At 36.7% G+C, this 13,031-nt stretch overlaps 1 protein-coding gene across 1 annotated transcript in view; it reads left to right on the top strand.

The window, feature by feature from the left end:
* Nucleotides 1-1,442: 1,442 nt before the first annotated feature.
* LOC139980526 (myb-binding protein 1A-like protein) overlaps nucleotides 1,443-13,031 on the top strand; it is a 39,996-nt gene continuing 28,407 nt past the window's right edge. The window contains exons 1-13 of the mRNA XM_071992224.1: nucleotides 1,443-1,692; nucleotides 3,412-3,516; nucleotides 3,883-3,966; nucleotides 4,507-4,578; nucleotides 5,442-5,552; nucleotides 6,342-6,461; nucleotides 7,118-7,210; nucleotides 7,716-7,824; nucleotides 8,859-9,043; nucleotides 9,288-9,367; nucleotides 10,812-10,875; nucleotides 11,192-11,299; nucleotides 12,515-12,619. Coding sequence (XP_071848325.1) covers nucleotides 1,546-1,692; nucleotides 3,412-3,516; nucleotides 3,883-3,966; nucleotides 4,507-4,578; nucleotides 5,442-5,552; nucleotides 6,342-6,461; nucleotides 7,118-7,210; nucleotides 7,716-7,824; nucleotides 8,859-9,043; nucleotides 9,288-9,367; nucleotides 10,812-10,875; nucleotides 11,192-11,299; nucleotides 12,515-12,619 — 1,383 coding nt within the window. The 5' untranslated portion in view covers nucleotides 1,443-1,545. The remainder of the gene's footprint in view (nucleotides 1,693-3,411; nucleotides 3,517-3,882; nucleotides 3,967-4,506; nucleotides 4,579-5,441; nucleotides 5,553-6,341; nucleotides 6,462-7,117; nucleotides 7,211-7,715; nucleotides 7,825-8,858; nucleotides 9,044-9,287; nucleotides 9,368-10,811; nucleotides 10,876-11,191; nucleotides 11,300-12,514; nucleotides 12,620-13,031) is intronic.

Below are 13,031 nucleotides of genomic sequence, written 5' to 3'. Positions count from 1 at the left end.
CATTGCAAAAAGTTTGTACCCTACACATGTAAAGAAATCTGTTATTTCTCCATGTGTAAAAACCTTTGAAGTTTATGCCAACATTCTTTTGCTTCTGGTGTAATTGTAGTACTTAGTATTGTCTTAAATGGTGGATTGGAACTACCATCTGATGGGCAGGAAATCCAACACCTAGTACAGCATTAAAAATCAAGATGCATCCCAAATTTTAAAGTGTCGTACATCATCATCAAATTTCTGTTACATCGCATTAGGTCTTTAAGTGGCCGGATAGCAACACAAAAAATTTACTACATATGCTGTAGATGGCCACAAAGCTTCAAAAACTAACAACACACTGTTTTGCACAATAGTCAGAATTTGGAAACTGTTCATTAGTTTGATATGGTATGATAAAAACTGAACAAGACAGTTCTGCAGAATTTTGGTACCATCAAGCACTTCTTCCCTTTTTCTTCACGGTAAAGTCTCTTTCAGTGATGATATCTTTATAGATACAGCTTGCAGAATCCAACACTGTTATATCAATGCAAAATAACTATTAACTTAAGTTTGGTCTGTGTGTCTGAAATTCATCTGTTTCAATAATACACACTTTAGTTACTCAGAGTGATAATCATCAATCTTTCTTGCTTTGTAATTATCTGTGAATACAAAATGTCGATGAAACAAATATTGTTTGAATAATTGTTATCCTTTTCCTTTTACTTATTTTTAAATTGAAATCATTTCTGTATACAACTACCTGGTCAGGACTGGTTATTGTTACAATGTGGCACATCCTGACAAGCAAATGTACTTGAGCACAAGCTCATTGTGTGTGTGTTGTTGTTGCATTGTGTGTGTCAGAACAGAAATGTGATATGATATTTTGGCTGCACCCCTCCCCTTCCCCTACCACCCATATTATATTGATGCGATCTGGTAACTCCTTCACTGAAATTGTTTGCTGAGCCACTTTTTTGGGTGGTTTATTTTTGTTGATCATTTAGGTGATAATGAACAAGAAAGGGTAGGAATGAGTATTTATGTATGCCAGGTGGATAGGGTTGGGACAAAAGTAAAGATAAATTTGTGACATCAACTGTACTTGCATCCTCACCCACCAAAGTTAGAGAAAGTAACCCTCAGTAATAACTGTTACTTCGCCTGTTCCTCCACATTTACTCCCACTAGCCCATTTCACTATACTGAGACCAAAACAATACATGCTGGAGTCGTACAACCTGGACATCATATGATTCACATTTCACATAATGATATCGTTGTGACAACTCTTTCTTGTAGTGGCAATTTTCTGGTTATTTAAGTAGTCTGCAACAAAACAGAATCCCCATAAAAACGAGTTATCTCTCGGATGGCCCTAACGGCCTTCCTTGTTTTCAACTACAGCGCTCACTGTACTGACGGTCACTGGATTGCGGAGTTGCGTACATGTGGAAGATGATCATTTCGCAATATTACACTGTACAGTAAAATTCGAAGGATCACTGCGCTAATACTTGTACACACGTGGGGCATGATTTCCAGCGAAAAAGTCGCAAAATGTCTCAGGTGCTTAAAGACAAGACGTTTTTAAACACATTTTGGTCTCTTGCCGAAGATGAAATTGACAATCGAGTCAAAGGAGGGTCTACATTGGTGAACATTCTGATTGAACAGCAAAGGATCCATGAAAAGGGCGACGTTTCGGTAAGACGTTTCGCAGAACTAGGTTTCGTAACTACTTCGAATATGCACACATGTTACTTGTTACTAATAGTAATAATGTTAGGCCTCTAACTAGTTTTAAAATTAATTGTCATACTGCGACCTGCAGCTGTTTTTTATGTGTTGTACACTAGTATAAACCGAGCTTATGGTACAAAAACATCCTCAAGGGCTACTGTACGGTGGAATGGTGGTTTCCAGCAGTGAAGTGATGTTTTTATTGTCATCAATTTTTGGAACCTTTTTTTTTTTGTGTTGGGTAGGCTAACCATATTGCCAGAACTGTTTTTTTGTGTCTAACTTGGGGCCCTAGGCCTAGGCTATTTAAAGAATGGCAAAATATCCCTTAAATTACTCTTTCTTAGGCCTTAGCGTAAGCATTTCTAATTCTATCGTATTTACAGAGAGCCATCCTCAGTTAATATTGGGTAAAGTCGCTCCCACCTTAAATAGGTCTAAACATTCTTGTACCTGTAGCATGGACACTCGAAGTTCGGACACCTCAGCCTTAAAACACCTTCAAACTATATCTTCTGGTATAAATCACCTGAAAATATACTTGATATGGTGGGAGAAGTGTGTTATATTACGATACACGGCCAAACTTTCTTTTCTGCAAACTGTTTTCAAGTTGTATTCCAAGAAGATTCTTCATGATTGTGGAAGTGGTATTTCTTTGCTAGAGTATTGCGAAGTTCGGACACCCGACCCACAGTGTGGCGCTGGTGATAAAATTGGTGGCGCAGTTGCTCTTTCAGTAATTATAATAGACTTCATAGATCTCCGTCATTTTATTGACAAATATGTAAGTACTTACTTGCACACGGGTCATTTTGGAGAGAAAATAACTGTAGCTTTGCAGTTTTTCGTGAAATTGGCTGTTGCTATAGGTTGTCATGGTGAAATCATGTATTTCTTAGGGGTGTCCGAACTTCGCAGTGTTCCGAACTTCGCAATACTGGCTATACTACTACTAGCCTAGTACAACTTACAAGTAGGCGAAATAGATAACAAATTGCAGATGTTAGTTATAAGTTTTAGAAATAAATTTGACCATGAATGAAAACTGCTGGTTCAAAGTCCTTAGTGTCCCACAAGTCACCCCACCATCCTGCACAAAGGATCAAGTTAGTTTCCTATAAAGTCCATTCAAAGACTATGCCATTCCATTGGTTAAATAATTTTGTCCTCTCCATCAGGTTTTCCTCTCCATTCAGGTTTTCAAGATTGTGTATGGTTTTGACAGATTATCCTTTACCGACTTTTTCATGTTAGCTAATAGTAGTTGTACTACAGGTCATTGTCTTAAACTGCAAAAGTCACAAAGTAGGATTAATTTTTGGCATAACTTTTTTCTAATAGGGTTGTGAATGAGTGGAACGGTTTGCCTGAGAAAGTTGTACTTGCAAGTAGTGTCAATGGGTTTAAGAATGCTTTGGACAAGCACTTTAAGCATTGTAATCGGGTCTGAGTGTTTGTGTCTTCAGTTTTTTTTCCACTCCTATAGGGTCCTTGATGGGGACTTGAGTGTCCCTCCTGATCCTTTTTTTTCTACTAAACTAAACAAGCATGTTGCATGTAGGTCTACCTAGGCTATGCATATCAACAACTTAGTTCTCTGGCTCATAGAATTTTTATTTTTAGGGATTTCCCCACGATATACTATACATATTGCATTAACTTTCTTGACTACATATACAGGAAAAACTCAGTCCTGCTGTTAAATATACGCTGAAGAGACTTGTAAGGGGCCTTGCTTCACCGAGACAATCTGCAAGGCAAGGGTTTGCATCTACACTGACAGAGGTTTGTATTCCAGCTCGCATTCTTTTTCTCGATATTGACCAGATTTCCTTCGTTAATTTGGATTACAAAGAATTTTGTATTTAATTTAGTGACAGATAAATTGTTAAATGAAAGGATAGTGTTTGATCTCCAGAGAATTTCGTTTTTAACTTCAATGTCAGTGATACTGTACATAATCAAATTTGTACCAAATTTGAACAAAAGAAGAGTTTGCAATTCATTTCACAATCCCCATTCCCAAATTTTCTTATAGTATCTAAAGTTGCACAATCAATAAACTTAGTATTGTGTCCTTTGTTTTTAGTTTCTTTTCACCAAAAGTTATACAGGTTTGCTTCCTTGCTTACGATTTGCTTTCTTTTGAAGGTTTTGGACCGAATCAGAGCTATTCATCTGACGGATGTATTTGAATTAATGGACTTGGAGCTGGATATAGAATCCAAGACCATTGTAAGTACCGACCTCATTATAGCTATTCGTTTGTTTCTTTTAATTATTCCTTACATCCTGAGGGGACAGAGAATTACCTGTCTTGTGTTTTGCTTTCAGAATAATATGAAAATGAATCAAATTATTCATTCAATATCAAATGTTCCAATGAATACGGCCTTTGTGGTACCAGATGATATTCAGTAACGTTGGGACTCAAAAGAAACATGTTTCAGAGGTCAAAAGCCAAAGTCAGTCTACCTATTAAGTTTCTGTTTCTCTCTTAAATACAATCGATAGATCACAGTGGACTGTGTGATATCTTTAAATTTAGATGCGATACCAAGATGATGTAAAAGAAAACATTTTGATTTGAATATATTAAGTGTTGCTGTGGCAAATCTGTAAGACATCATAACATCTGCTTAACAATTACAAGACATGTATATGTTTCATTTTCTGGATACCAGTAATTTTTTAAAGATTTGTTTTGTTCTCGTGCATATCATACATTACTCTATTCTAACCAATCAAAAATATGTGTTTTACTTCTTACAACAGGAGGCAAGAGAGCTGATATTTGGTAATATTTTTGCTTACCATGCCATCATACAGACACAGAGAATCACAAGGGTAAGGACATGTAAAACTGTCTCAGTTCTAACAGCATTTGTGAAAGTATCTCCCATACCTCGTATCTCAAGTCTTTAAGATAGACAGAAAATAAGCTTTCGAAAGTAATCAGAATGGATGAAAACTTGGTTGATATTTTTTTCACTTTTCTCACTTGAAATAGTTTAAATTACAGACCTTTCTTATTGCTAGCCAAGAAAATTGTAGCCGCTGTTATTACATCAACTCGTTACAGTTCATCACCAAAATGATATCATTTGTGCTAGTAGTTTATGTACTGTTCATGTGGTTGCCATGGAGTATTTTTCCTTTCCAAATTGTGCTTAATTGGCTTAATTATGTAATTTGCTTAAATATGTGATGGTGATAACTTCAGTCCAAAGTTTTATGTATGCAAATAAACCTACACTAAGGAACATCTGCTATGAAAATGTAGTAGCCTTGTAGGTCGACACTTAATGTCAATAGTCATTACTGGAAAATAACCTTTATAACTCAACTTTATATAACTGAACTTTTATGCCACCGACAACAAATATTAAATAGTATACCTATACGGTAACTTACAGCGTGCTGTTACTCGAGTTGCACACCTGCACGGCGATCATCAGACAACTGAACGTGTACGGTCGCTTGTTCTTATTTTTTCCTTGCGTGGTTGGGCGGTTTGTTACAGTGGTGACACTTAGAGATGAACTCTGTTTTGGGTTTATTTTGTCTTTGGCGTGTAGGATTGTCAGCTTTTCTTCTACCCAGAGGTTGCACTGGCCCGATTCACGCTTGAGTGTTTTTGTGTGTCCTTTTTTTGCAGCTTTCAACTAGTTAATAAAATATTTGTCATTTTTGTCTTCTTTCCTTCGTAGGAAAAAGGTAGCATCGTCAATAGAGTAGTCAGAGAAATGAAGAAGTTATCCAAACAGAAATCATATCTGCATGACATCAGCTACCTGGCTCTGATTGACCTAGTCAAGAAGGTAGGTGTGATAGTGTGGTGCACCCTCGAGTGCATGACCTCACAATACATGCTACGTTTCTTATGGCTCTTGGAAACTGGCCACCCATCTTTTACTGTGTGTTTCTTTGAGTCCTGTGTCGATATATCTCAGTAGGGTTAATCTTCACTACAACAGTTTGGTACCCTGCAGTGTAAAACATGCACACTGAAATGAATTAAAATAGTATACAAAACCGCATCCAGTTGTTTTGTGTGAACAAGTGAATGGTGAACATGGAAGAGGTGGGAAGGGATGAGAGTTGCGAATTGGGAAGTTGTGATTTGCATACGGTATGCAGTCATTTAAATTTATTTTTAAAATATAAACTATATCTCAGTGCTCATTGGGATTAAGTCAACAAAAATGAGTTATCATTGCCTCTTGACATACATGGTAGAGAGGTTGGGGGGAGGAGAGGAGGGGAGGGGCTAAAAGGTGGAAGAGAATTGTCATGGTAACTTTCATTGGGGGATCAAGAATTTGATGCAAGTGTGATCTTTGTGATTATCTACTTTTGACTGACTTGTGGCAGGAAGAAGAAAGATACAAGTTTTCTCTTAAACATTTGATCGATTGGGATTTAGATCATTGTTCGAGTCATCGTGATTCACAGTTTATTGTAATCGCCATGTGATACCCTTCATGATTGTACAGGTGATTTCCTACTCTTGTTATGTAAGAGTCACACAATTTAATTTTGATAATTTCACCCATATTTTGTCAAGAACCTTTTATGATTATTTTATGAATCTTTTGCAATCCTTCCAGATTCCAGAGAATGTGTTCTCTAAACATGTATGGCCTGATGTGAAATCTGAGTTTAGAGGATGGGACCAAAGTAAGCCAAACGCTGTCGCCCTTCTCTCTGTATGCCGTGAAAGGTTTCCAGTAAGTAGTCTCCATTGGCTGACTAGGTCCATTCTTTAATTTATTACCTAAAATGTTGTTATGAGCTCTTTAGAATTCATTTCAGTTAAAGACGGCGACTGTATTATCAATATTGTGATGGTAGAAATACTTTTTCCAAGTTACACGCTGCACTTGCTATATTACACCAAGTTTTAGGTTTTAGTCAACAAGGTCTAATGTACAAGTTTGCATTTTCCAAAAACAGATTCCATGTAACATGAGTTATCCATCGACAATCATTATGATTGTTGGTGTCATAAAATTGTAAAATGTGCCAAATCGTAGAAAAATGGGTATATGCTGAAGTGTTACGTTTCCACATATTGCAGTACTTGATATTCATAGATTCTGTTCTAACAAAAATTTAGAGGTTTAATTTGAGTGGTCAGATGTTTTGCAATGTTAGGTTTATCTATTATGTTTATCATAAAATGCAGATAGTGGTAAGGTTCTTTGTACTAACACTGGCATCCAACTTTATGTTTGTGTGGACAATTTGCTCTTTTGGTATTAGCAGCTTTATTAGGCAGTACCAGATCAAGTTAATCCCTTGAAATGTTTTTGCTTTGGCCAACCTCGTTTACAATGTCCTTGCCAGTTTTGTGTTAATCTTTTATCCCAATCACTTGTTCCAGAAAACTGTCGCAGCCCAATATGTCGAGGAGAAATTCGGTCATCAAGACATCTTTCACAAGGAGAACTTCAAACAAATTCAAAAGCTGTTTGTTGTAAGTTTTGCTTAGTGTTTGTCATTTGGAACAACTTGTTGACTGAACATTGTTTTTATATACATTTTTAGATTGTCACATCAATATAGATCAGAAATAAGTTAAAATTGTAAATAATATATAAGACAAATAAAATATTTAAATGTACAGTTCTTGATTTCTATAGTGTCACTGACATATCTGCTAATTGGCAGCCCTTTGTAGAAATATATTGAACTAACCTTTCCAATTTCCGATTAAGCAGTCAACCACATCAGCCCAGATTCTTATACTCAAAATAGGCTAGGCCTGTACACCTACTTTGAAATGTATGTAGGCCTATAATGCTGAAATGCTTTGTTTGTTTACCCGAAGTAATTGACTGTCTTGTTTCACTAAATACTTGTCCTACAACTCAAATCAGCAGACAAACAATATTTATTGCACTCAAGTATTGGTGCAGCGGAAGATGAAATTTAACGTAAAATGCAAACCAGTCGTTTAAATTATTCCTCATTCTGTACAGGAAGCGGCCGTCCACAACCTGAACTGTCTTGTCTTTGAGGATGTCCTGACAGCCCATCTCTTGAAAAACAGGAAACAGATGAAGGAGTTTTGGAATGAAGTCATCGAGAGTAAGTCATCTCCATCGTCATGTGTCTTACTCGTACGATACCTTAAAGCTTTGTTCCTTAGTCCGTTTCGGTCGTAATTTCATTCCGTAAAACGTTGCACAGAATGTTAAAAAATGTCCAATGCCTTTGTACACAATTGGTTAGATTATCATATCAAACCTATTGTATCATGCCTTTTGTTCTTTTAGATGGCCTCTGTCTGGATGATTCCTATGCCTTTGTACACAATTGTTTAGATTATCATATCAAACCTATTGTATCATGCCTTTTGATCTTTTAGATGGTCTCTGTCTGGATGATTCCTATGCCCTTGTGCACAATTGTTTAGAATGTCATATCAAACCTATTGTATAATACCTTTTGTTCTTTAAGATGGTCTCTGTCTGGATGATTCCTATGCCCTTGTGCACAATTGTTTAGAATATCATATCAAACCTATTGTATAATACGTTTTGTTCTTTAAGATGGTTTCTGTCTGGATGATTCCTATGCCTTTGTACACAATTGTTTAGAATATCATATCAAACCTATTGTATCATGCCTTTTGTTCTTTTATTAGATGGCCTCTGTCTGGATGATTCCTATGCCTTTGTACACAATTGTTTAGATTATCATATCAAACCTATTGTATCATGCCTTTTGTTCTTTTATTAGATGGCCTCTGTCTGGATGATTCCTATGCCTATGTACACAATTGGTTAGATTATCATATCAAACCTATTGTATCATGCCTTTTGTTCTTTTATTATATGGTCTCTGTCTGGATGATTCCTATGCCTTTGTACACAATTGTTTAGATTACCATATCAAACCTATTGTATCATGCCTTTTGTTCTTTTATTAGATGGTCTCTGTCTGGATGATTGCTATGCCTTTGTACACAATTGTTTAGATTACCATATCAAACCTATTGTATAATGCCTTTTGTTCTTTTATTAGATGGCCTCTGTCTGGATGATTCCTATGCCTTTGTACACAATTGTTTAGATTATCATATCAAACCTATTGTATAATGCCTTTTGTTCTTTGATTAGATGGCCTCTGTCTGGATGATTCCTATGCCTGTGTACACATCTTCACAGTCTTAGAGCGCCTACTACCACACTGCAAGGAAAAAGACATCCCCGAGCTGTTCTCGCCAAAGATCGCAGAGTTTTTGCTGGACAAACTGGCCAAAAGAAAAGACAAAGGAAGAATAAGACAAGAACTTGTCAGCTTTGTAAGAGTTTATGGTCTATTTGATACAAGGTTGCCATGGTTACTGGTATACTGCTATTCAATTTTTAGTTAACAGATTGTTGTCTGACCAGCAACGCATGGTAACTCTATATTGCTTTACGGTGGGGGTTACTGTTAGGGGAGGGAACGGAGAGTGTTGCATTGTTGGGGCGGAGGGGGGGCATTTTTATAGTCAAGGCAGTCTTATGCTATACGTGACATCTTTCCTGTGTTTGTTCTTTCAGACTCTCAGGCTGCCCTCTCTGGTTGCTGCCTTTTCAACAGCTTCAAAACAGCTTTCGTTGCTGAGGTGTCTATTTTCAAGGTACGAACCAACGAACAAGACTTAATTTTGATTTGGTGATTTTGATTTTGGGTTTTGCCCTCTAAACCCAATGTTTTCTAAATTTTGATGTAATTTATCTGGACCCTGAGAATGTTAGGGTATGGTCCTTATCCTATGCACGCATTGTAGACCTTGTTGTGTGAACTAATACCGTCAAGGGGTATATGCTTGCTAAATTAAACATGGAGTTTGTCATTCTGTGGAATCATTCCACTACAAGATGCATAAGTTCCTCACATTTAAAACCAGAAATGATATCCTTTAATGGTATCCAGTAGTCCTGGTTTGGTAACAAAAAAGTGTTATTTATTTTGCACAAGTTTGATATTCATTTTTGAGAACTCGTGTGACATTTGTATATTTTATGTTTTTCACCACAACCTATGTATAGTTAATTTGCATGTAGGGACAATTTCCCACTGCTAATACCTCTCTATACTGTACTCTCATATCATGCTATAAAGCGCTCGTACTGACAGTATGAACAGTTCCTTACCTTTATCTGATACTAATGCTAATACCACTATATACTGTACTCTTATACATGCTTCAAAGCACTTGTACTGACAGTATGAACAGTTCCTAATGTTTTGCTGATAGAGACAGGATATTCATACTGCCCATACTGTCAGTACAAGTGCTCTGAAAGTGGGACACGAAATTGTCCCAACTGAGTGATAGTTATTCTAATTACATGAATATGCATATCACCTACATTCCTTTGTGACGTTCATGTTCCCCTTTATGTAGGTGTCTCTGTGTCCTACATTTCTAGTCAATTGATTGATTGATTGATTTGATTGATTGAATGGAAGTCTGCTCTGTTTTTATCCTATTGACACTTAAGAATAATGGATCAAATGACTGGATGATGAAGGAAAATTCAAAATAAGTCTGGATACAAGCATTTAACGTCCATCCCAATTTGAATTGTTATGGAGGTGTTTGGATAATTCATTTGTCATGAAAGATTTTTACCTTAGGAGGAAATATAGGTCCACTTTGATGCCTTTACAAGGACAAAAAACTACGGTCAACGTGATTAGCAGTGTTCGTAAATGTATTTTCGGGTCACACTTTATTTGGGGATCACCAGCTTAGGGCACGACATGATATATATTCCCATGAACTTTGGAGGTGCTCTTGTTGACCATGCCTCTTAATGCATTCATTAAAAGTCTGACTTTCTAATTTTGTGCATATTCATGCAAAAAAGCTTAAAGAAAGTTTTTTTTTTTGTATGTCTGTAATGGAAGTGTTTGTGAGATCATTTTACTATTTTACTATTCATAAAGTGAGTTGAAGTTGAAGGAGCAGCTTTGAATGAAGTTGTCAGAAGAAGATCTCAAAGACATTTTTTTTTACCCATAAGATGAAGGGAGTGCTTTGTAAATCAGTGACCTTCCTTTGTTTTCTTACACAGCCCTGCTTATATCCACTTTGATGCCATCACAAGGACAAAAACATTGGCCAATATGATCAGCAGTGTGAGTAAATTATGTAAACTTTATCTGGGCATTATCAGCTAACAGAGTGACTCTTTTTTAAAACCATGTAATTATTTGTTTGAGTGAGGTATAGAATAGAAGCAGAGTTTAAACTTGTTTGGTCTTTGAGAATCAGAGGGTGTTGCTGGTGAGAGGATGGCAGGGTTGGGGGTGGGGAAGGCATTCACATCTGCCATTTTTATACCCTTTTATCTTGAATTCTTTCATTTGACAGCATTCACTATTGGCTATAAATAAAATTCCATTCGAGAGATAAATACGTAGTGAACTGTACTTTGTTCTCCTTTTACATTAGCTTAATGGAGAGGGGATTAAGATGTACCTGGAATGGCTAAAGGAGCTCTTCTTTAAGGAGACCGAGAGTGCGGACTTTGCTGGAGTCAGAAGGTGGATTTGCAGACAGGTAAGGTTAATGTAACGAAACGATACAACACAGTCAGAGCACTTCATAATTTACAGACCGGATATCTGTTATCTTGTGAAGTGTTACATACCATACCTTTATGCAAAGAGTTATCATAACCAAATTAAACAGCACCATCAGAGCACCTGATAATACACAAACTAGATGGTTGTCTTGTGACCTATTTCATACCATACCAATATGCAGATTAGTAAACAGCACCATCAGAGCACCTGATAATACACACACTAGATGGTTGTCTTTGTGACCTATTTCATACCATACCAATATGCAGATTAGTAAACAGCACCATCAGAGCACCTGATAATACACACACTAGATGGTTGTCTTTGTGACCTATTTCATACCATACCAATATGCAGATTAGTAAACAGCACCATCAGAGCACCTGATAATACACACACTAGATGGTTGTCTTTGTGACCTATTTCATACCATACCAATATGCAGATTAGTAAACAGCACCATCAGAGCACCTGATAATACACACACTAGATGGTTGTCTTTGTGACCTATTTCATATCATACCAATATGCAGATAAGTAAACAGCACCATTGGAGCACTTCATAATACACACAGTCTATGGTTGCCTTTTGACCTATTACATACCATACCAATATGCAGATAAGTAATTAGCACCATCAGAGCACCTGCTGATATCCACTCTGAATCTGTTTTCTTGTGACATACCATACCAATATGCAGATAAGTGTATATGAAAATAGTGAAAAGACACCAACAGGCACACTGAAGAGAAACAAATTTTTCTTCGATTAAGGTTAAGTCTCTCAGCATGCTTTGTAGACCTTTTTGTGTGAACTAATACCATCAAGGGGTATTTGCATGCTAAATTAAACATGGACTTTGTAAATCTATGGAGCCTATATTTGTTTCTCCAGAAGATGCACAAAGTCCTAACATTTAGAAGGACTTCCTTCATTTTTCGTTATCCAGTGAGAGACTTATAAATACCAACGAATAATGCTATAAGTTTTCCCATTGCACGTTCTGTGACTGCAAGCTGTCTAAATCATGTTCCTTCGTTCCTCTGTCTCTGGTTTTGAAAGAATGAAGAAAAACAAATGTTGAAAGTGTGAATTTAAATGCATGTTTCTCATTTATATTTTACATCAGTTTATTTTGTTTGGTCATCTGCTTTGACCTGCCATCTTATATGCATTCTCTTTTGTCAGATGTTAACGTTGATGAAGAATCCGAACGTACCGAGAGAAGAAGGATGGATGATGGAGGCGGCCCAGTTTTTCTTCCTGCATGCATTCTTTGCAGTTAAAAACCAGGTGAAGACCAGCAGGGGGAATATATAGGTTTCATAGCAATGAAACTCTCCACATGTTATATTACATTATATTCTGCAAGGATAGAAACATACAAAATGTCTTACATGGCATTAAAACGGTTTCAGAAACCCTCTGCTGGGTATTTATCAGTATTTACCAATTTGTTGTTTTTTTCTTTCTTTGCTTTTGTTTCTTGCTTGGATACACCTTATTGGATCATCGGTTTGTTTATAGCTAGTTTAAAAAAGAGGATATGATGGCAGTGGCTGAGCGTCCATACAGTCAGGGGGGCCGATGCCCGAACGGACTCAAATGGACTGCTGGCGCCCATTTCAGCTTTTTACCACTTTATACTTATTCGCGATTATTGACTTTTTTATTGACATTTGTCACATTTTGTTGGTGTAATTTT

Source organism: Apostichopus japonicus, chromosome 15 (assembly GCF_037975245.1).
Source record: "Apostichopus japonicus isolate 1M-3 chromosome 15, ASM3797524v1, whole genome shotgun sequence".
In the NCBI taxonomy this organism is placed as follows: Eukaryota; Metazoa; Echinodermata; class Holothuroidea; order Aspidochirotida; family Stichopodidae; genus Apostichopus; species Apostichopus japonicus.
Note: the sequence above shows the minus strand (reverse complement) of the source record. Positions and strands in the feature narration are given on the sequence as shown.